Consider the following 23,500-nt stretch of genomic DNA (forward strand, 5'->3'; position numbering starts at 1 on the left):
GTGGACAGAGGACATGTGTTCTGCGTTCGAGGCAACAAAGAGGAGTATGGCCGACGCGGCGCTTCTCGCACACCCACGACTCGACGCGCCATTAGCAATTGTCGTAGATGCGAGCCAGACGGCGATCGGTGCCGCGTTACAACAATGGTCCGACAACGCATGGCAGCCACTGGCGTATTATTCCCACAAGCTTTCGCCTGCACAGAGAAAATGGAGCACATACGACCGTGAACTCCTGGCAGTATACCAAGCAGTGAAATATTTTCGCCCTCAAGTGGAAGCGCGAACTTTCACGGTATATACAGACCACAAACCACTCACTTTCGCCTTCCGTCGGAATAGTGTCAACTGCTCTCCCCGTCAATTTCATCACCTTGAGTTCGTGGCCCAGTTTACTACCGACATTAGACATATTTCTGGGATCGACAACATTGTTGCGGATTGCCTTTCACGGATCAGCAGTGTTTCCAGTAACATAGACTTTCCTGCACTGGCACAGGCACAGAGAGACGACGAAGAACTCCTTGCCTATGTTAAAGACACGGCTTCAGCATTGCAACTGAAACTTGTTGATGTTCCGGGGGAGGACACACAGCTATACTGCGACGTTTCTCGCGGCCGACCTCGTCCCTTTCTGACGCCGGCTTTTAGAAGACAAGCTTTTGATATAGTGCATGGATTGTCCCATCCCGGGGTACGCCCGACATTCCGCCTAGTATCGCAACGTTTCGTGTGGCCAGGCATGCAAAAAGACTGCCGCGAGTGGGTCCAATCTTGTCTTCAGTGCCAACGCTGCAAGATTAACCGCCATGTACACGCACCGATCGGCGATTTTCTGGATACCACCGCCCGCTTTGCCCACGTTCATTTGGATGTAGTCGGACCACTTCCACCTTCGAACGGGCAAAGATATCTGTTTACTATGATCGACCGTTTTACGCGTTGGCCGGAGGCAGTGCCGGTGGATAATATCACAGCAGACACATTAGCTTCCGCTTTTGCAATGACTTGGTTGGCAAGATTTGGATGCCCACTACATATTACCACTGACCGCGGACGGCAATTTGAATCAGACCTGTTCTCACAGCTGGCCAAGTTTTGTGGTTACACCCACCATAAGACCACAAGTTATCACCCAGCAAGCAACGGCATGATCGAACGCTGGCACCGTTGTTTGAAGGCCGCGCTGATGTGCCACGAAGAAACCTGGACAACCGCACTACCAGTGGTCTTGTTAGGCTTACGGACGACTTTCAAACCAGACCTGGGGTCGTCAGCGGCAGAACTGGTTTACGGAGAAACACTGCGCCTTCCTGGTGACTTTGTAGACGCTGATGCCACGGAGACAGTTGCTACTGGCCAGCCGGATCTCTTGCGACGATTGAGGGACCATGTATCAAAGATTCGCCCTCCGAAAGCCACACGTCATGGCAAGCCGCCCACTTTCGTGCACCAGGACCTGGAACAATGTCGTCACGTCATGCTCCGCACTGAGGGCGTTAAACCGCCTCTACAAGCTCCTTATTCTGGTCCATATGAAGTGCTACGGCGCAGTGCCCACACCATGGATATCCTAGTGAACGGCAAAACGACGACTGTCGCGTTGAATCGGGTTAAACCTGCATATGTTTTTCCTGACACCCCACTAGCGGCACCTCGTCGTAGGCGTCCACCTACCGCTGTTCCAGACACTGACGCCACATCTCCGGCGCCGGCTCTTCAACATTCGCCGCCCAACGCAGCACAACATCCGCCTCCTGACGTTGTTCCTCCTCCTCCGGCGAGGACGACCCGTTCTGGACGTCGGGTGCACTTTCCGGCGCGGTATCTCGACGCCGACGCTCCGCTTCCGCCCGGGGGGCTGATGTAGCGACGCTGCCGCGCGCTACTTCAAGCTCGCCAGTGTGTGTGTGTGTGTGCTGTGCACGTGTGTCAGTACAGTGATGTAGCGACGCTGTGTAGTTCCGTGCCCAGCCTCTAGAGGCGCTGTGTTTTATAACTTTTATATACGTTCTGTTTATTATGATTATTATTCCTTGTTTTTTAGAGTTAGTTAGTAGTTCCTTGTCTCCTGACTTGTGTGGACGGATACTATTTTCTCTCCTAACTACAGAAGTTCCCGAGGATTGAGGATCCTCTGTATAGATCGGAAGCAAATTTTTATAGCCCCGAACTGTCCACGCATGCCGGGCGTCGTCAGATACGCGCCGCAATAAAGTTATTATTACTCAACTGAAGGTCTTCATTCTTCCGAATCACGTCAAGCAAAAGTCGGACAGCCACCAGTTTAGCTGTACCCGACAATCTGTTACACTACATGACATTGCATGTACACACACTACACAAACACTTGTAGTGACTGGTGACTATGCACTACCCTAGTGCATAGCAGCTGCGATGTCAGATGCCATAGGCTGGCAATCAGTGCCTAGTCTCATAACATCTTGTTCATGTGACATGCCATACTATTCCATTCATATAGTTGACTCACCTCAACAGGCAATGAATCCACCACATTCAGTGTGGATGCACAATTATGTCTGACCTGCTGTGGAAATCTTCAAGTAGTGAGCATGGAGGACATAGATGTGGATTGCAAGTATGTTTCACTGGTTGCAAATGTGTGTTGCCTGAGAAGAGTGCTGACATAGTCCACACACTTGCAATAAACTCTGTGTCTGGGTGGCGCAGTAGATAATCCAAGTGCCTAGTGAGAAGGAGATCCTGGGTTCGAATGTTGGTCTGGCACACATTTTCACTTGGCACCGCTGATGCTGCACAAAGTCCCGATGCAGCTGATATCAATAGTCCCTTCCTTTTCCTTTTATTCCTCACCTCTCCTCCTTCACTGTACATGATATTCCATTCACCATCACCATTGTGTCTTCCAGTACAGCAGGTATCTGTAGTTGAACAACTGTTCATGATATGAAGTTCTATAAGAGCCAACCAATTAATGTTTAGTTGATTTGATTTCTTTAATAGTTTGCTTACTTTTAATGTATTGTTAACAGATGAACATCCAGTTTAATAAACTGGTAAACCTTTTTGTTACAACTTCAAGTTGAACAAATATATTTCAAGGAAAAGACGTAATACATGAAAGTCACAGATCAAGTCAACAGAGTAAGACGTGTGTACACTTTAACAGTCAAATCATAACTGAGTCCAAGTCTAGCGGCCACTGGCTGGCTGGCCACTTAGGTGGTGCTGCTGCTGCATGGCTGGCAGACAGTGCCACATGTAGAGGACGCGCGTAACTGCACGGCGGCACTTTGAAAGATCGGCGAGTCACAACACTTTTTTAAATATGTTACATTTTATTCCAGTGCCATTCTTAGTATTCAGGAGATAAGTATCCAGCAAAGAAGAAGAAGAATCTGAGTATATCCAAAATTTGAATGTTTGTTATATTCAGTGCAACCTTCTAAATGTATCTCATTCATACATATTTTACATACAAATTTGATTGTATGGGGATAAAAAAGTAAAAATTATGAATTAATTTTATTTCCCTTGTTAGTTCACTGTTAGCATTATTTATACTGATTAATTATATGTATAATTACTTTATTACAGTGCTATGAAGTCCTAGCCCATGCTCTAACAAGCTTGAAAGGGAAACCATCTCCAAGTGGGTTACCATTTGAAAAGGTCCATACGTATGTGCTAAACCCCAAGTCCATCACACTGGGACAGTTATATGGTGAGTTTGATGCCCTCACTCACGAATGGACAGATGGCATACTGGCAAGTCTAGTACGTGGTGGAGCATCTGCTGAAGATGATGACAAACGCTGGTATGTGTTTGATGGTCCAGTTGATGCTGTGTGGATTGAAAATATGAACACTGTCCTGGATGACAATAAAAAGCTCTGCCTAACTAGTGGAGAGATTATTAAACTGCAGGAGTCTCAAACAATGATGTTTGAGGTATGTTCTGTAAGACTAGAAAACATTTTATTTTATCTCCTTTTACCCATTTCTCTTGCATTATACTCGTGAAAATTGGAATGAGGCTGAAAGATCTTGAAGTGATGATCCTCGTGGCAGTAAAGAACTTATGTGGTAAGATATTGGAGAAGGCAAGTTGTACATAACACAGTTCTGAAAGCTTTCATTTGGTCCTATCTTGATTGTGGTGATATTAGTTATGATTTTGTACATTTTCTGGAGATGCTGGACACTCTCCGCACATGGCGGAAAGGACTTGCAGAATCTTCTGCATCTCCTTATGAGTTGATACACGTATAAAGCCTAGTTCTAATTCTACATCCACATCCATACTTTGCTAACCCCTGCGAAGTGCATGGCAAAGAGTCCTTCCCTTTGTACCAGTTAGTACATTTTTCTGTTCCATTCACGTATAAGACATAGGAAGAGTGATTGCTTCAGTGCCTCTGTGTGTGCTGTAATCATTGTAATCTTGTTTCTGCAATCCCTATGGGAATAATACAGGTAGGTAGGTGGTTGTAGTGGTTCCTGGGATCATCACTTAAAGATGGTTCTTGAAAGGCACTAAATAGGTTTTCATTTGATAGTTTGAAACTATTTTCAGTCCAGTTAGTATCTTCATTTGACCATTCTTGTGGCCCTTGTTCATATACATTTGGTATACCCTCTTAGTTCTATATCGTATGGGTCCCACACACTTGAGCAGGATTCAAAGGTGGGGTGCACGAGTGGTGGTGGTAAGTTCTTATGGGACCAAACTTCTGAGGTCATCAGTCCCTCAGCACAAGTGTTTTGTGAGCAGTGTCCTTTATAGATTTTTTTGGATTTGCCTAGTATTCTACCGATGAACCAAAGTTTGCCACATCATTTACCTAAGACTGAACCCAAGTGGTAATTGGTGTATGGGTAGCGCATTTGAGTGGTAACTAAAACGTCCTGTATCCCAGGATTGAGCCCAGCCACTGCTTAAATTTTGAATGAAAATCTTTGTGAATGGTGGCTAAAGACTTCCACTATAACAAGTCATCATCAAACTGACAACAGCATTGTCAAAGAGCATGGAGGAGCACACGGAGTTTCAGGGCAACCTCTCGCTCTTGGTGTTGGTGGGGATTCTTTTGAGCCCTGGAACTTTGTTCAGTTTTAACGATTTCAGCTGTTTTTCAGTGCCACTGATACTACATCACTGATTTTTTCTTGTGGTGTGAATATTAAATTGAGACAATCCTGCATGGTTTTCCTTTGTAAAATAACATTTGACTAATAAGGTCATCATTTCTGGTTTTGAATTGTTACTTTCAGTTTTGCTTCCTGCCTCACCTATGAGTGCCTGGACACTAACTTTGGTGCCAAAATTTCAAGTATTGTGAGAAATCACTGCGGTAGTAGTTGGCAGTTTCATGCATTTGGCTTTTGATAGATAAATGAGTTTTGTTCAGTGTGTCTTTATCTATAGCCCTATGCTTTGTTTTTATAGCTATTATGCAGTAATATCTGTTTCTTTAGAAGTGTGATTACGAGGTTGTATACCATTGAAGGGTCCATCCCATCATGAACTGTTGTACTAGATATACATCCATCCAGTGCATGGTTGTCTATTCTTTTACACTTGAGCCAAAGTTATTATTATTTTATTTATTTATTCATCCATAGCCCATTCATTATAGCAGTACAGGGTATGTCAGCTACATTACAGAAATAAGATGCGCATACGTAAAGCAGGACACGATTAAGTGAGGATAGGGCAGTCTCATACAGGCTCCTGTTCAGAGCAGAATTTGAAACACCCCTCACTGAATCACATTGTTACTGCCTCCTTATCTAGTTTGCTGTTTAATATAAATCTTTCTACTTGTTTTAGTTGCGTTTAGTACTGTCGTATTCATTTTGTTACAACTGCCTTGTGGTCACTGATACTAATTTTGATGCGAACGTTCTCAAAGTGGTTAGGTCTATTCCTTGCCATTAGATCCAATATATTTCCATCATTTTCATGATGGTTTTCATAAAGGCATTTAGAAGTGTTTCACATGCCCACCACTAACAAAATTGTAGTTATCCCAATTGATTATTGGATGACTAAATTCTCATCTGAAGATTTAGTGTGATTGGGAACTTACGTACTAGTGAACTCAGAGTTTATCGAAATTTTTCTGTTACATCTGGGGATGAGTCTGGCAGCTGATAGAAGAAGCCAGTTATAAGTTGATGCTCACCCTCAATGACTTGTTCTTGCATGAACAATCTCACATGTAGCTTCAGTTAACGTCTGGTGGATTTGAGTTTCTTGTCTACTACGACAAATATACCATACGCTTTTTCCATTAGCATATCCTTTTGGTATATGCTTACATTTTCTCCACAAATCTCACTGCTATCAATTTTAGGTTTTAACCAGCATTCTGTACCTTGGATTATGTAAGCTCCACTGCTTTTTAGGCGTTTTTCAAACTTTTGCACTTTGTTGTGAACCTCTAGGATTTTAATGCTCTTGCCTATGGTGGGCATTTCTTTGGATCTTGATATTTCCAGATCTCCTACAGCTATTATTATCTGATCTGGATAGAGAGTGCCCTAATCCAAAATAAGTAAATAAATAAATAAAATCCTTGGGTGCACCTCACGTGCCTGGATAGCAGGCTCAAATGTGTAGTGCACAGCTGACCCATTTAGGGGAACTCTACAGTTCTCAATGCTATGGCACAAGTTGAGAAACTTGCAGCCTATCTTTTCACAAAACCTTTGATGTTCAAGCTTTCCTCTTGACTCAGAATCAAGGTGCAATGATCAGATCTGGGCCAATGCAATAGAGTGTGAGCTTTGATGAAACTCTGTGACCAAGGTTGGTCTTCTCAATTAGTATCCAGATATGATCTCAGAACCCAGATAACTGGCATTGTTTGCTCTGACATGCACCACAGTTCACAGTTGGCGTCACCGTATTCCATTAATGGCTGCTAGAACAGCTTCTTCAGCACGTTGAAAGAGGTCCCCAAGGATACCTACTGACTGCAAAATAAGTTCTTTCCCATCCCATCCAGCCATTATTCACTGCATGCTTATACTGCCAACATCTGCACTGAAGTCCAAAGAAACTGGTATAGTCATGCGTATTGAAATAGAGAGATATATTTAGGTAGTATACAGAGATGTGGTCTGCAGTTCCTATATAAGACAACAAGTGTCTGGTGCAGTTGTTGGATCGGTTACTGCTGCTACAATGGTAGGTTATCAAGATTTAAGTGAATTTGCATGTGGTGTTATAGTCGGCGTACAAGCGACAGGACACAGCTCTCCAAGGTAGCGATGAAGTGGGGACTTTCCCGTACAACCATTTCCCAAGTGTACAATGAATATCAGGAATCCTGTAAAACATCGAATCTCTGACATCAATGCGGCCGGAAAAAGATCCTGCAAGAATAGGATCAACGACAACTGAAGAGAATCTTTCAACCTAACGGAAGTGCAATCCTCCCACAAATTGCTGCAGATTTCAGTGCTGGGCCATCAACAAGTGTCAGCATGTGAACCATTCAATGAAATGTCATCGATGTGGGCTTTCGGAGCCGAAGACCCATTCATGTACCCTTAATGACTGCACAACACAAAGCTTTACCCCTCGCCTTGGCCCATCAACACTGAACATTGACCTTTGTCTGTTCATGACTGGAAACATGTTGCCTGGTTGGATGAGTCTCGTTTCAAATTGTACTGAGTGGATGTGTAAGGAGACAAACTCATGAATCCGTAGACCCTGCATGTCAGCAGGGGACTGTTCAAGCTGGTGGAGGCTCTGGATTGGTGTGGGGCGTGTTCAGTAAGAGTGATATGGAATCCCTGATATGTTTAGATATGACTCTGACATGTGACACATACATAAGCATCCTGTTTGATCGCCTGCATCCATTCATGTCCATTGTGGATTCCGATGGGCTTGGGCAATTCCAGCAGGACAATGAGACACTCTATGTGTCCAGAACTGCTACAGAGTGGCTCCAGGAACACTCTTCTGAGTTTAATCACTTCTGCTGGCCACCAAACTCCCCATACATGAAGATTATTGAGCATATCTGGAATGCCTTTCAACGTGCTATTCAGAAGAAATCGCCACGCCCTCGTACTCTTATTGATTTATGAACAGTCCTGCAGGATTCATGGTGTCAGTTCCCTCCAGCACTACTTCTAAACATTAGTCAAGTCCATACCACGTTGTTTTGTGGCATTTCTGCATGCTCGCAGGCGCCCTACACAATATTAGGCAGGTGTTACCATTTTCTTTGGCTCTTCAGTGTAATAGGACCCTACCCTTTTGTATTTGCCACCCCTTGTCATGGGGGACAGCACATAACCTAATGGGTGAAATAGGTCTTACTGGCTCAGTTTCTGTGGAAGTACAGTACTTTGGTTTGGGGGATGGCTGAAACACCCTGGGTTTTCCAGTTAAGAATGCCAACAGCAAATATTTGGTTACTGATTTGAGCCTTGGTGCTTTGGAATGGTAGGTCCGCAACTGTATAGTATTAAGGAAAGTTTGAGAAGTTTTTATTTTGTCCATCTCAGTTCCTGCAGTGTTACTAGTTTCATCCTGACTCGCTCACTCTCAAATCACACACCTAACAATAAAGAAGTACATGTCATACAGAAATATTTACATACAATATGCATATCCATATTACAGGTAATTATATGATTATAGACATACCTTGTTCTTAATCATAACTAGTTATAAAAAATGGTGCCAAAAGGCATGAATAGCTTTGTACAAGCAAGTCAAGACTGTGAGCAACAAATACTGATAAGACAGCCTATGAGTCTATTGTTACACCTGAATGACACAATCAAATTGAAAAATACAGTTGGTAGTGGCCAACAGGACACCTTGGTAGGTGTTGCCCTCATACGTGTGAGCATACGGCTACCTGTTAGCTTGCTGTGATGCTGCCATACCCACTGTCATACATTGATAACAATTGTATAACATAGAAAAGTACCAGTTTTACGTTACAAAAGATGTTTTAAAAAAATAACATGGTATTCAGGTGAAACATACAAAGACTGGAGGTGAAGATTAGCATGCCTTCCCATATATGACCCTGTATTTTAATTGTGAGGTAAAGTATTTCTGCCCATCTCTTGAGATAAAAATACAGTACCAAAAATTGCTACATTCCATACAGCAAGTCAAAGCTAAAATCTAAAAATCCTTTTCTTGTTATATGTTATTCACACACTGTCTGGAGGAATAAAAGGTAGGTGAAAGACATAAAATGTTACATATTTTATTTTACATTATTGATATAACCTTTAATAAGGAACCTCCAGTTACACAATGAATAAACAAAACAGCACCAAACTACGCATCATATGACATAATTATTATCTATGGTGCGAAGACCACATTAAATGCCAAAGTCCTATTTGTACATTGATATTACGTGCATAAAATCATAGGTAAAAGTATTATATAAAATTAACATTAATAGATCATTTCATAGGGCCATATTACCATAAGCACCATTGATAGAAACAGCACAGCACATTTTATGACCAATGCGTACCATATCATGCAATACCTGGGTTGTGGAAGTGAACCCCCTACCACATTTCACATCGTGCACTAAGTGTTTCCTATTAAAAGAAAAAAAATCTCCTATTGCTTATAAGGTGCCATGAAAAAATATGAATGTATTGTAAACAATGTAGTCATATTCATGCAACTATGCCAACAAATATTACCACATGTGACACCTTCCTACATATCAATACATAAATAAAGTTATTACACACCAATGTGTATGGATAATACTAGTGATATGATTCCATATATCATATCACATTGACGCGCATTAGCCTCGTTATTCACAGCAATCCTTTGTCAAAACACGCCCTTCTTGAGTTATGGACTCAAACCCCTAACCACAGTATATTTCTGGTACTAGCTACTTAGTACCAGGAATATTACAAATCACCTAACGCTTACAACTGATTGTGAATGCATATGTCTGCCTGCGTCTGTATATGTGCGGATGGATATATATATATGTGTGTGTGTGTGTGTGTGGGCGCGCGCGCGCGCGCGGTCCTGATGAAGCAACCTTGGGTTGCGAAAGCTTGAAATTTGTGCGTGTGTTTGTGTGTTTTTTATTGTGTATATCAACATACCAGCACTTTCTCGTTTGGTAAGTTACAGCATCTTTGCTTTTTATATATCTTTGTTTTTTATATATATTTTTTCCATGTGGAACGTTTCCCTCTATATGATGGTTGTTGCTCACTGTTACATTGTGAGCTTGAAATATGAGGTGATATGGGGTTTGCATCTAGTGCACACACGCGACTGTTAATACGCAGTACAATAGAGATGTGTAGTATGTAGATAATATGTTTTTGTAGATATTACATGTATATAACATTTTTTACATGTTTAGGTGTTGCTATCTGTAACTGTCAGCCATAATAAACTGTAAGGCAGACAATACAATACTGTATGTACATTCCACTTGGTTGGAACAGATAAATACTGTGTTTTTGTTTAGGCACCATGCTTGTGTGGTACAGACAGAATAAAAGTTTATTATATTTTCCTCAAATATTGGGTTGTCATTTGAGTGAGTGTGTTCCCTCCTCAATTTTATTGCAAGAAAGCTGTATATACGAGAAGATACCTCATTTATATGGAGGAGGCAGATGTGTTAGCATTTAGCATCTGACATCAGGATTATATGTTTGTGGGAATAAACTGCCCATAAATGACATTGTGTGTGTCAGTATATTTAATTGACATGCATACCTCATTGTATTCCAATGCAGAGATTGAAGGACAGAGAAGCTGCCCACACTCATCCAGAAAATAATTTTCATAAAGACTTAAGATTATTTAAAAAGAATTATTGTTTCCTATGTTTGATAATATACAGCTAAAAATTTCAAGTTCATTTCCACAGTTTGCATCAAAGTCAGATCAGTGAGTTGGGTTCTATTCAGTTTTAAAGGTAGTGAAGGAGCAAATTTCAGAGACAAACATGGAAGGTACATTTTCCATTGCTGCAGTAGTCATGAAGAGGAATAATATGGCAAACAAAGGCAGTGGCAGACAGGGTAGCATAATTTGCTGACAGGCAAAGGAGGTTCCATATGGAGATACTAGTGAGCTCTTGGAATCTGCTAGGAGATTAACATAACATTTAAAGAGAAAAAAGACCGGTTGAACCAAAACGGAAACCCTGTGGGTCAGGAGTGGTGGACTCAAGAATTGTCATATTTGGAAGATAAGTAGTCATAATAAAATTTTTGAGGTGGAATAAGAATTACTCACACATTTCACTGGTAAGATTGTTCAGATTATGTTACATAAGGAATCTGATGTGTATGATATCACAAACAGTAGAAAGTTCACTTAATAGGGACTGCACCCCTTGTTCAGAGGAGATGGTGAAGGGGTTGACCAAGAGCAGATCATGTCACTGCTGTTTGCTTGGATCAGAGTGGTGTACTTAGTAAGCTGTGATAGAATTTGTTTTTGATGAGTGAAGTATGTCACATCATTTAGGAAGTGACTTTCATCATTTTTAACAATTGTTTGACTTTTATGGTGACATTACTCCCAGGCTTACATGTGATTAGGCAGTGATGAAAACAGCCTATGCCCTGCCCGTACATCTGTTTTCGATACTGTGATCATATGTTGGACTATGCTCACTAGTTTGCTGTGTAGATGTTCACTGGTTGCAAATGCATGTGTAAAATATGACAAGAGTGAAGAAATCTATGCTGATTTGATACTGAGTTAGGGTTTCAGTATCCTGACATTTTATGAGTAAAGTTGTATGTGAAAGGAATATTTTAACAGGTGTTTGTTAAACTGTTTACTTAACTTTTGCCTGTGTGTTTAATTTTACAAGGGCTCTGTGAGTTCTGAATTAGTTGATCCCATGAAGGTTCCATGGATTCTGATGTTGAGCACAAGTTACTTTTAGTGAGATGTGAAACTTATGAATACTAATTTAGTTTGAGGACACAACATCATAACAAAAGTAGTCTAGACTAGTGGGGCTAACCAATCTCTTCCTTAGCCTATTATTTATCGTAAAGTAAATAGGTATTTCACCAGGAAGAGTGCTGCATCAGATGAACTTGTGCAGTAGGTGAACAAGAGAGTTTTGCTGGTCACTGTGTAACTGAGCTCAAAGCCTTTTCCACCAACCTAGGTGAGTATGAGCCAGAGCATTCTTGGACATGTCCAAATCTATGTTAGCAATCCCTTGCGTAGAGTTTCTATTATATGGAGAAGTTGAAAATGTTACTTGCTACAGCTTGTAGAAACCAACGTTACAAACTGTGAAACCTTGAAAAATTGTATAGGAAGTGGGTACAAAGGGATATAGGAATCCAGGGCATTCAATAAGACATCACACTGTCAACAGTGCCATAAACAGGAGGGAAGATCTGCTGTGTATGGGGTTTGTGGCAGCTGTTCTTGATGTGGCATATTTTAACTTGGATTCTATACACAGAAATGAGGCCATCCCAATACATCTCTGCCAACACTTTCAACTAGGTGAAGGGTGACACGTGTGAAGAAAAATCTGAAATTTTGTTTGGAATAAGGTCTCCTTCCTAAATTGTAGAATATTGCAATGGTGTCAAAGTTTTGACCATTGTGATGCACATTTCTTGTTATACTTTAGTTTCTCCTGTAATGTTTCCTATATCAATAAGCTTTATTTCTGCCCATCTGTCTATTCCTTTCACATTAATTTCCGTGCGTGACCTAGCAGTAGGTGGTTTCTGATAAGTCTTACCTTCTAGAACTTTCTGTAGTCTCTCAGCTCCCTGGTTTACAAAGCATTGTCATGTTGCACCAGTATGACTGTGCTAGTGAATAGCAAGTGTGTAAAACCAGAAGTTGGACATAGCTGGTCGAGTTAACTCTGTTGAAAGAGTTGAGAGACAGGAATCCACAATAGGAAGTGTTCAATAGTGCACTGACAGGAGTATTTAATTGGGATAAGAACATTGAATCGTCCATGGGTTTTTCACAGTGAATGATTTTTAGATTTTTGAGTTTCATCAAAGTGAATTTGTCTGATATGTTTAGGCATAAATTACATTAAAGGATATCATCTTTTATTCCAGAAGAACCTTACCATCTTTAATCCATTAAATGATATGACACGTCATGCACAGTTAGGCTACAGTTTAATTTTTTATGTGATCATAGCTATTTAAGTCTGCTCATCAAAGGTCTGATAGCAAATCATTAGGAACATTGTCAGTTCAGTTAAAATTACAGTGGCAGAGCATACACATTGTACAAGTGTGCATAAATTTACATTGCAAATGAATTTAAAGTTGATTTTAGAGTTTATTAATTGTGCTAAAGATGTAATATTGATTACACAGAAATATTAATTGATCCATCTATCCAACAAGTTTAAATTATAGATTGCTACTTTAATGAGATATATACTAGCTGGGATATTTATGATGCATGAATTTCAGTTGTACTATGAAGTATTCTAGTAGATGGGTTGCCTTTTGTTTCTTTTGTAGTATGCAAACTGTGGTGCACTATTGTCCATATGCTGCGTTTTAGGCAAATTGTAACTGAGCCACAACAGGACACCCCATAGTCTGCTAGGAGTGTACACTCTAAGAACATATCCAGTCATTTACAGTAGTATTTAATGGGGATGACATAGTTACTTGTTGATGTATTATGCCTTAAATGAAGCATGTACTTCAGATGTTATTCCATAATTTTTTTACTGTTAAGTGAGGTCTTGTTGACATCTTGAACAACAGTATGTTTTACACTTTAGCATATCACAAAACAGCATTCCAATCATGTAACTGTGTCCCTTTGTAGGTGGCAGACTTGGCTGTGGCATCACCAGCAACTGTATCACGTTGTGGTATGGTGTACCTGGATTCAGGTGTTCTTGGATTACAACCTCTTATTGACTGTTGGCTGCGAAGAGGACTGCCACAACTGGCTGTTCAGTATAGAGAACAACTGCGAGAACTGACTGACAATTATCTCTTTCCTGCTCTCACTTTCCTTCGGTCTGGATTGACTGAAATAGTTGCAACACAAGACAATGCCCTTGTGTTTTCATACATCAGGATGGTCAATCATAGACTGCGGCCTCTTGCTAACCCTGAGGGAAAGCCACCACCCGCACAACCTTTTCTGGATTTGATGCGTAAGTAGTTCTTAGTAGCATGTTACTTATTATGTGCTTATCAAAGATATTGTTTTGATGTTGATTTTGTCCCACAACTTTTATAAATTGTAGAAATGACTTCATGTAACACCTTAAGTTACTGTTCAACTTATTCTTTATTGTGCAACCAGTTTCAATCAAAGATCATTATCAACGATAGACTTTTGTTAGCAGCACAAATATATATATATAAAAGAAATGTTAATGGGCACTCCAGGCATCTCCCTCTACAATATTAAATGTTAATGGTCACTCCAGGCATCTCCCTCTACAATATTAAACATTATTTATAAATGTTGTGTTTTTGACATTGCCTGATTTTCTTTTTGTAATGCGCAGTGCAACTTTTGCTGTTAACAGAAGTCTGTGCAGGATAATGGTCTTTGAACAAAACTGTACACTCAATAAAGATGAATTAAACAGCAGCATGAGATGTTACATGATGGTATTTCTACTGCTTATTGAAAGTCTTTAGAGTACTAAACCATAGATGATAACTTTTTGTGCTTTCTTACTGCAATATTACATGCCTATTATGTATTGCAGTAATTAAGTTATAGTGCTATTATAGCTTTATTCAATTTTGATAACAAAACCATAATTTCACCACTTATCAGTCATAGTGACGTACAGAGGCACGAAGAATTTTGTCTTTACATATCTTTAAAGTAATAGTCCTATATGGAAAGGCTTGAGATTCTCAGCCTCTACCTAAAGAATCAGTCCAACTCCCTAAACACAGACACTGCCTCCTTTTTCCAAGGTTTGGTGGATGGTACCCAATAGAATAGTTCGTGGTTGAAGGGACCCTCCATGAAATGCAGACACTGTGAAGAAACTTCTAAAGAAATAGAGGCTACTGCACAATAGGTGTAAAACATGGGAGGCTTGCTTGTGTTAATGAATGGTGTGTCTTTCTCTTTCTTTTCGTGACAAAGGCTGTGCCAGAAAGCATGTGTGTAACTGTTTTTTAATTGTGTCTTTCTGCAACTTATAAATGTGTCATCTTTACAGTAAGTAGCAATCTATCTTTTCCAACATTTTTGATATTCCAAAGTTGAGTTTCCATTGTTTGTTTTCATAGGGCTATAGATATAGAGGTGCTGAATGAAACATATTTGCCTGTCAAGAGAGCAATACATAAAGCCTTCACTGTCTACTTTAGCAGAATATTGTCAAAATCTGTTGCAAAACCCAAAGGAATTGTTGTTCTATGGAAGGCTGTTAGTGGCATCAAAATTAATGTCCAGTCACCTACAGATGAGGCTGGAACTAAAATTGAGGGTAAAAAAGCAAAAGCAGAAATCCATAATGAAATTTTCACTCTGCAGTGGAGTGTGCACTCATGTGAAATTTACTGACTGATGAAAACTGTGTGGTGGATCAAGACTCGAACTTGGGACATATGCCTTTTCTGGGCAAGTACTCTACCAACTGATCTATGCAAACACGATTCACAACTCCTGTACACAGCTTTTTCTCCACCAGTACTTCATTTCCTACCTTCCAAAATTCACAGAAGCTCTCCTACAATTTTAGCTGGAGAACTAATATGAAGTTTTGAGGATGCAGTCTACCAAGAAGTTTAAAAAGTAGAAATGCTTAATTCCATTTTGAGGATGCAATCTACCAAGAAGTTTAAAAAGTATAAATGCTTAATTCCATTTCAAAATGTTCCTTTACTAAGGAAAATGCATGAATATTAGTTCTAGTTCTCATACCACTGAAAAGGTGAATGAAATAGATACTAGTGTCATTGACATTGAGAAACAGCTGATAAAATTGAACAAAGCTCCAGGGCATAATGGAATCTCTTATCAGATCCAGTACTGCATTTGCACTGAGTTAACACCTCTCTTAACTATAATCTATTGCAGATCCCTTGAGCTAAAAACAGTGCCCAGGTAAGATCCACAGAAGTGATCCATTAACCCTGATATCTGTTTGTTGTAGAATTGTAAAGCTTATTCTGAGCAAAAATGTGATGAGGGATCTTGTACAGAAGGACCTGAATCAGCATGGATTCCAAAAACATAGATCATGTGAAACCCAATCTCACTTTCACATAACATATTGAAAGCAGTGGATCATGGCAGTCAGGTAGACACAGTATTACTTGATTTCCAAGCAGCATTTGAATCAGTAGCACACCAAAGTTCATTATCAAAAGTACTATCATATGAGGTATCAAGTGAAATTTGTGACTGGATTGAGGATTCTTTGACATGAAGGGTGCAGCAAGTTGTCTTGCATGGAGAGTCATTGACACAAAAGTAACTTCAAGTGTGTGGGGTGGCGTGTGTCTTTTTAGTTTGCTGTTAATGCTGTCTTTCGCCGTTCTCAACACTGGCGCTCTATTTACTTTGTAGGCCCCCAGAAAGCGATTCAACAAAACTTGAAGCCTATAAATAGAGTTCCTAGTGCCCACTTCATTTGAGAATATAGTTATAGCTGCAGCTTATAGCTCTGAGGAATTAGGAGATTGTCCGGGATTTCTAATCAAAAACGATTTTCCAAAATAGTTGAGTATATTCTGAAATTCACAATTAAACAACTCAAGTATCCCTACAACCTATCTAATAGAGCAGTTCAGAGTCTATTGCGCTGATGCAACTATAAATGTCCGAATTAAATGTTGAAATGAATGCTCGCCATAATTTGATGAGAGTATTTCATCAAACGCCACGCTAAATTATTGGTAGAATGTCTGTCCCGCGACGGCACGTGAAAATACGACAATACGCACACTGAGGCTAGATAATGCAAATCATTCCAGAATTAACACTCTACTTGAAACGTTTTCCTGGTTACGCGCTTCTCGAGTAACAGAATACGGCACCCGAGGCTGTTAGTAGCACTGATACTGGCGCGACGCGATTCCCGACACAGATGGCGTGTCATTCAGCGTCTGGAGAGAACTGGGGCCTTGCTTCCTCGCACAGTGCTCTTATATATAAAGCCGCGGCGCGGACCGCTGAGGGAACGCTTGATCAAATCGGCTGTCCCGACTAGCCGCTGTGCTAGTAACGCACCTCTTCAAGTCATATAATAAATTATAGCTTCTCTTGCTGATGGCCGATGAAGCTCTTAATTTAACTGTGCATTCAGCACGCAGGAAAGTATTGATAATAAAATTTTGACGTGGATAAGTTAGGTATTGTGGGCGAGAGAATTAATTTAATTGCACTGCACGCAGCAGATGAGCTCTGAACTGTCCCTTGTGAGATCCGCTATTGCTAGAATTTTATAGGTATTCAAAAGAAACTTCACACATCTTCATAATCATAGCAGACCTCCAACCTATTTAAATCTAAACATCCTAGCCTTAATTACTAACCTACTTAATCTATCTTGCTTCCTTCAGTTTTGAGACGAAAACCAGAAAATCATGAATTTCCACTAAAATCTTAATTTGTGAAATCCAAAGTACAGTTTTTATTAAATCATTATGAAAGATGAATTTAAATATAAATTTTGAAGTCTCTAGCTCTTTGCTGTTGCGCCAATTATTTTCATAGAAAAACGTCCAAATTTCGGAAATGGCTGAAGTTATCAAACTGATATTTAACACACATTACTTTAGCATTACTTCTGACATACTAGGAAAGTTTTAGTTCATTTGCTTGATTTTTAAGGTATTGCGCAACATTTATGACGTCAGAGCTAGTTACAGCAGACTGACTGGCACACAATTGAAACTGATGTGAATTTACTATAGCGTGAGTAGGCTGCTTCCCTACAAGTGTACCCCAGATAAATTTATTCAGACTCTTGGTTTTCATGTTGTATATTAATGACCTTCCAGCATTATTAAAGGTATCCTCAGACTTTTCACGGATGGTGTATCTGTCTATACTGAGGCACTGTCTGAAAGAAGCTGTGCAAATATTCAGTCAGAGCTTGATAAGATTTCAAAGTGGTGCAATGACAGATTGCTTTAAATGGTCAGAAACATTGCATTTTGAACTTTGTGAAATAAAAGGAGTATCCGATGATTATAATATCAGTGGGTCACAGTTGTAACTGGTCAACTCATACAAATATCATATTTGCCCAAGTACAAGATGAACCTGAATATAAGAAACTCCTCTTTTTTTAAGACACTCCTTGTGAAAAACTTTCTTTTTAATATCTTCTGACTAATCAAAATTATAAACTTTTATTGATGTAAGACATCTACCTGAAAAGTTAACAAAATGCCTGTTCTAACAATATGATGCTTATTGATTGTCTACATTTTGATAATAGAAGGAGAAATAAAACAAACACAAAAAAGTGTTTAATTTTTATCTTCACTGCCTTTCTGTTTACTTAGCCTGTCATCTTTGGTATCACCACTTGATTATTCATCATTCTAACTGAACAACTGTGAAACTTACATCTTTGGTTTCACAAATATTTGGCAGTTTCTTCTGAATATGTTTCAATTTCTGAGGTTATGGCTACAATGGGACCTGGGGAACACAACATTTTTTTCTCCTGAACACCCAGTGGATTTTGCTTCTGTACAGATGTGAGGATGTTACAATGTCTGTTACTTCCAAACATATCATCTGCCTGCCATTCTCTCATTGGCTGTGTAGGACCTGTGGCTAACACATCCCACATCATTCTCACCACACCTCATGGTGAGTATTGACAACATTGCTGCAAAAAACGCATTGGTATGACACTGACCCTGATCTAGACTTTCAGCAGCTCCTGTAGAAATGAATGCTATTGCTGAGTATTTTTCCAATTTTGAAGTCAGTTCTATTCCGAGTACAAAAGGATTCAGGCAAACTGCAGTTTAAACAAGGTAGATGTTCATAAAAAGTGACTGCACTACGAAATTTGCTGCCTGCTCGACATTTACCACCCCGCACTCATCACAGTTCTCAGCCAAGTTGTTATCACTGTTCCCCATCCAAAATTCCATAGTTCACATATGAAGAGAATAGTCCTCCATTGAGGGGCATTCCAGTGTATATGCTTGCGAACACACCAAAAATACCATCTCACATGATTAATTGTGTATGATGCATGTGTTGTTGTCTTCAATCCAAAGACTGGTTCGATGCTACTACTATATCTTCACAAGCCTCTTCATCTCCAGGTAACTGCTGCAACCTACATCCTTCTGAATCTCCTTACTGTATTCATCTCTTGGTCTCCCTTTAGGATTTTTATCCCTCCATGCCCCTCCAGTACAAAACTGGTAATCCCTTGATGCCTCAGAAGTGTCCTGCCAACCGATCCCTTTTTCTAGTCAGGTTGTGCCACGAAGTTCCCTTTTCCTCTATTTTATTCAGTACCTCCTCATTAGTTGTGTGATCTACCCATCTAATCTTCAGCATTCTTCTGTACCACCACATTTCGAAAGCTTCTATTCTGTTCCTGTCTAAACTGATTATTGTCCACGTTTCACTTCCGTACATGGTTACACTCCATACAAATACTTTCAGAAAGGACTTCCTGACACTTAAATCTATACTCGATGTTAACAAATTTCTCTTCCTCAGAAACGCTTTCCTTGCCACTGCCAGTCTACATATTATATCCTCTCTACTTTGACCATCATCAGTTATTTTGCTCCCCAAATAGCAAAACTCCTTTACTACTTTAAGTGTCTCATTTCCTAATCTAATTCCCTCAGCATCACCCGACTTAATTCGACTACATTCCATTATCCTCATTTTGCTTTTGTTGATGTTCATCTTATATCCTCCTTTCAAGACACTCTCCATTCCGTTCAACTGCTCTTCCAAGTCCTTTGCTGTCTCTGACACAATTACAATGTCATCGGCGAACCTCGAAAGTTTTTATTTCTTCTTCATGGATTTTCATACCTATTCTGAAATTTTCTTTTGTTTCCTTTACTGCTTGCTCAGTATACAGATTGAATAACATCGAGATAGTCTACAACCCTGTCACACTCCCTTCCCAACCGCTGCTTCCCTTTCATGTCCCTCGACTCTTATAACTGCCATCTGGTTTCTGTACAAATTGTAAATAAACTTTCGCTTCCTGCATTTTACCCCTTGCACATTTAGAATTTGAAAGTCAATATTGTCAAAAGCTTTCTCTATGTCTACAAATGCTAGAAACGTAGGTTTGCCTTTCCTTAACGTACCTTCTATGAGAAGTTGTAGGGTCTGTATCACCTTACATGTTCCTGCATTTCTCTGGAATCCAAACAGATCTTCCCCGAGGTTGGCTTCTACCAGTTTTTCCATTCTTCTGTAAAACTGATAGTTCGGTAATTTTCACATGTGTCACCACCTGCTTTCCTTGGAATTGGAATTAATATATTCTTCTTGGAGTCTGAGGGTATTTCGTCTGTCTAATACATCTTGCTCACCATATGAAATAGTTTTGTCATGGTTGGGTCTCACAAGGTTATCAGTAGTTCCAACAGAATGTTGGCTACTCCCGGGGCCTTGTTTCGACTTAGGCTTTTCAGTGCTCTGTCTAATTCATTTTGAACTTCTTGTTGATCTCTTTTTTAAAAAATTTGTACTTCCTCTTGCCTGCTTCATTTACTGTGTTTTTATATTTTATTCTTTCATCAATTAAATTCAATATTTCTTGTGTTACCCACAGTTTTCTTCTACCTCTTGACCTTTTACCTGCTTGATCCTCTGCTGCCTTCACTGTTTCATCTCTCAAAGCCTCCCATTTTTCTTGTACTGCATTCCTTTCCCCTGTTCCTGTCAATCATTCCGTTATGTTCCCTCTGAAACACTCTACAACTTCGGGCTCCTTCAGTTTATCCATGTCCCAACTCCTTATATTCCTACCTTTTTGCAGTTTCTTCAGTTTTAATCTACAGTTCATAACCAATAAATTGTGGTCAAGTCCACGTTTGCCCCTGAAAATGTCTTACAATTTAAAACCTGGTTCTGAAATCTCTGTCTTACCATTATATAATCAATCTGAAATCTTCCGGTGTCTCCAGGTCTCTTCCATGTATACACCCTTCTTTCATGATTCTTAAACCCAGTGTTAGCTATGATTAAATTATGATCTGTGCAAAATTCTACCAGATGGCTTTCTCTTTCATTCCTTTCTCCCAGTCCATATCCACCTACTACTTCCCCTTCTAGTCCTTTTTCTACTATCAAATTCTAGTCCCCCATGACTATTAAATTTTCATCTCCCTGAACTATTTGAATAATTTCTTTTATCTCATCATACATTTCTTCGATCACTTCATCGTCTGGGGAACTAGTTGGCATGTAAACTTGCACAACTGTGGCGGGTGTGGGCTTTGTGTCTATCTTGGCTACAATAATGTGTTCACTAAGCTCTCCATAGTAGCTTCTCTGTGCTCCTATTTTTTTATTTTTTATTAAACCTATTCCTGCATTACTCCTATTTGATTATATATAATCATGCATTCACGTGATCAGAGATCCTGTTCTTCCCACAGAACTTCACTAATTCCCACTGCATCTAAGTTTAACCTATCAATTTCACTTTTTAAAATTTCTAACCTACCAACCTGATTAAGGGATCTGACATTTCCACACTCTGATCTGTAGAACACTAGTTTTGTTTCTCCTGATAATGACATCCTCGTGAGTAGTCCTCACCTGGAGATCCAAATGGGGGACTATTTTACCTCCGGAATATTTTACCCAGGAGGATGTCATTTTCATTTAACCATACAGTAGAGCTGCATGCCCTCGGAAAAAAATTACGATTGTAGATTTCCCTTGCTTTCAGCCATTCGTAGTACCAGCACAGCAAGGCCATTTTGGTTTGTGTTACAAGGCCAGATCACTCAATCATCCAGACTATTGCCCCTGCAACAACTGTAAAGATTGCTGCCCCTCTTCAGGAACCACATGTTTTTCTGGCCTCTCAGCAGATACCCCTCAATTGTGGTTGCACCTACGATATGGTTATCTGTATCTCTGAGGCATGCAAGCCTCCCCACTAATGGTAAGGTCCATGGTTCGGAGGGGTGGGGGGGGGGGGGGGGGTGGGGGGGGGATGCATATGTAACTGATAATCTCATAAACAAGTAAATTATCATTTTGAGCTTGTGCGTAGGATACTGCTTATGATTGTGTGGATTTATAGAAAGCTATAAAGGTCAATCAAAAAGTTTCCATTTGGAAGCATTGGTGCAGCCCTGGTGCCATGTAGTGCAACTCCGATCTGGATATATAAGTACCGGTACGTAGACAAGGGAGTAGAGTGGTATTTGTGTCTTTCTGACATGCTTGCAATAAATGTGGAAATTTTAACTATGGCAACATTATTACCACATTCATCTAAACAGAACCAGTGTTCTGTTATTATTTCTTGGCTGCTTGTGGGTAAACATCAGTAGACATGTATCGGAGAATGAAGAATATGTTTTGGGGCACATGTCTGCCAAAAACCACCATTGTGGAATTGTTCAAGTTGAGTGCTGCTCACAACTAATGCAAGATGCCAGTCTGGAAGGCCAGCCTCATCCAACCACTGGAAACTGGAGTTGAAAGCATCAACAATGCAGTGGCGTCAACCATCGCCCCATCCGTTTCCTGCTAGAAGGGTGATGCTCATCTTGTTCTTTGAGTCCCAGGGCCCATTGCATATTGTTTTGAAGGAACCTGATGTGTCCATCACTGGGGAACAGTACTGCACATCACTGGAGAAGTTACGGCGTGCAATTAAGGTGAAACATTTGGGATAACTGCGACAAGGGATGCTGCTGCGTCATGATAACGTCAATCCCCACATCACAAATGTTGTAATGCTGAAGTTACACCAACTCAAGTGGGAGACACTTGAGTACTCACACCCTAGCCCTGATTTCTGCTCATGCGATTATTACACCTTTGGTGCCTTGAAAAAGGCCTTGAAAGGTTGACGATTCTTTTTGGATGAGGATGTGCAGCAGTTATGGACTTCCTGACACAGTAGGAGACAGTGTATGCCTACAGTGATTTTGCAGGATCGGCAGATCAATCTGTTCTGTACGGCATTTGAATGGAAACTTTTTGGTCACCCATTATGGGACTGAGTGCCTTAATATTAATCTTTAGTATTAAAATGTTTTGGTAACTATTAGAATAAACATTGCAATATACATTGTGGTACTAGACTGACTAGTAATATTATTCTTAGCTGTTCTCCTTGTGCCGTGGATTCTGTTCTCAATTGTTTGGAGTGTGGGAGCAACATGTGACGGTGCATCCCGGACAAAATTTTCTGATTGGCTGCGAAGGCATATTAGGCATCATGGCCACGTACCAGCTTTCCCTCATGAAGGACTTGTTTATGATTACAAGTATGTAATCTGTGTATTGTCATTTAAATAAGTTAGAGCATATTAATGTCCTGTG

General features: G+C 40.1%; 1 protein-coding gene across 1 annotated transcript in view; it reads left to right on the forward strand.

Moving 5' to 3' along the window:
- The window catches only part of LOC126195465 (dynein axonemal heavy chain 1-like), a 963,710-nt gene that overhangs the window by 371,073 nt on the left and 569,137 nt on the right, over positions 1 to 23,500 (forward strand). The window contains exons 31-33 of the mRNA XM_049934091.1: positions 3,580 to 3,933; positions 13,823 to 14,159; positions 23,283 to 23,445. Of these exons, the coding sequence (XP_049790048.1) occupies positions 3,580 to 3,933; positions 13,823 to 14,159; positions 23,283 to 23,445 (854 nt within the window). The remainder of the gene's footprint in view (positions 1 to 3,579; positions 3,934 to 13,822; positions 14,160 to 23,282; positions 23,446 to 23,500) is intronic.

The sequence above is a fragment of the Schistocerca nitens genome, chromosome 7, assembly GCF_023898315.1.
Source record: "Schistocerca nitens isolate TAMUIC-IGC-003100 chromosome 7, iqSchNite1.1, whole genome shotgun sequence".
Lineage (NCBI taxonomy): Eukaryota > Metazoa > Arthropoda > Insecta > Orthoptera > Acrididae > Schistocerca > Schistocerca nitens.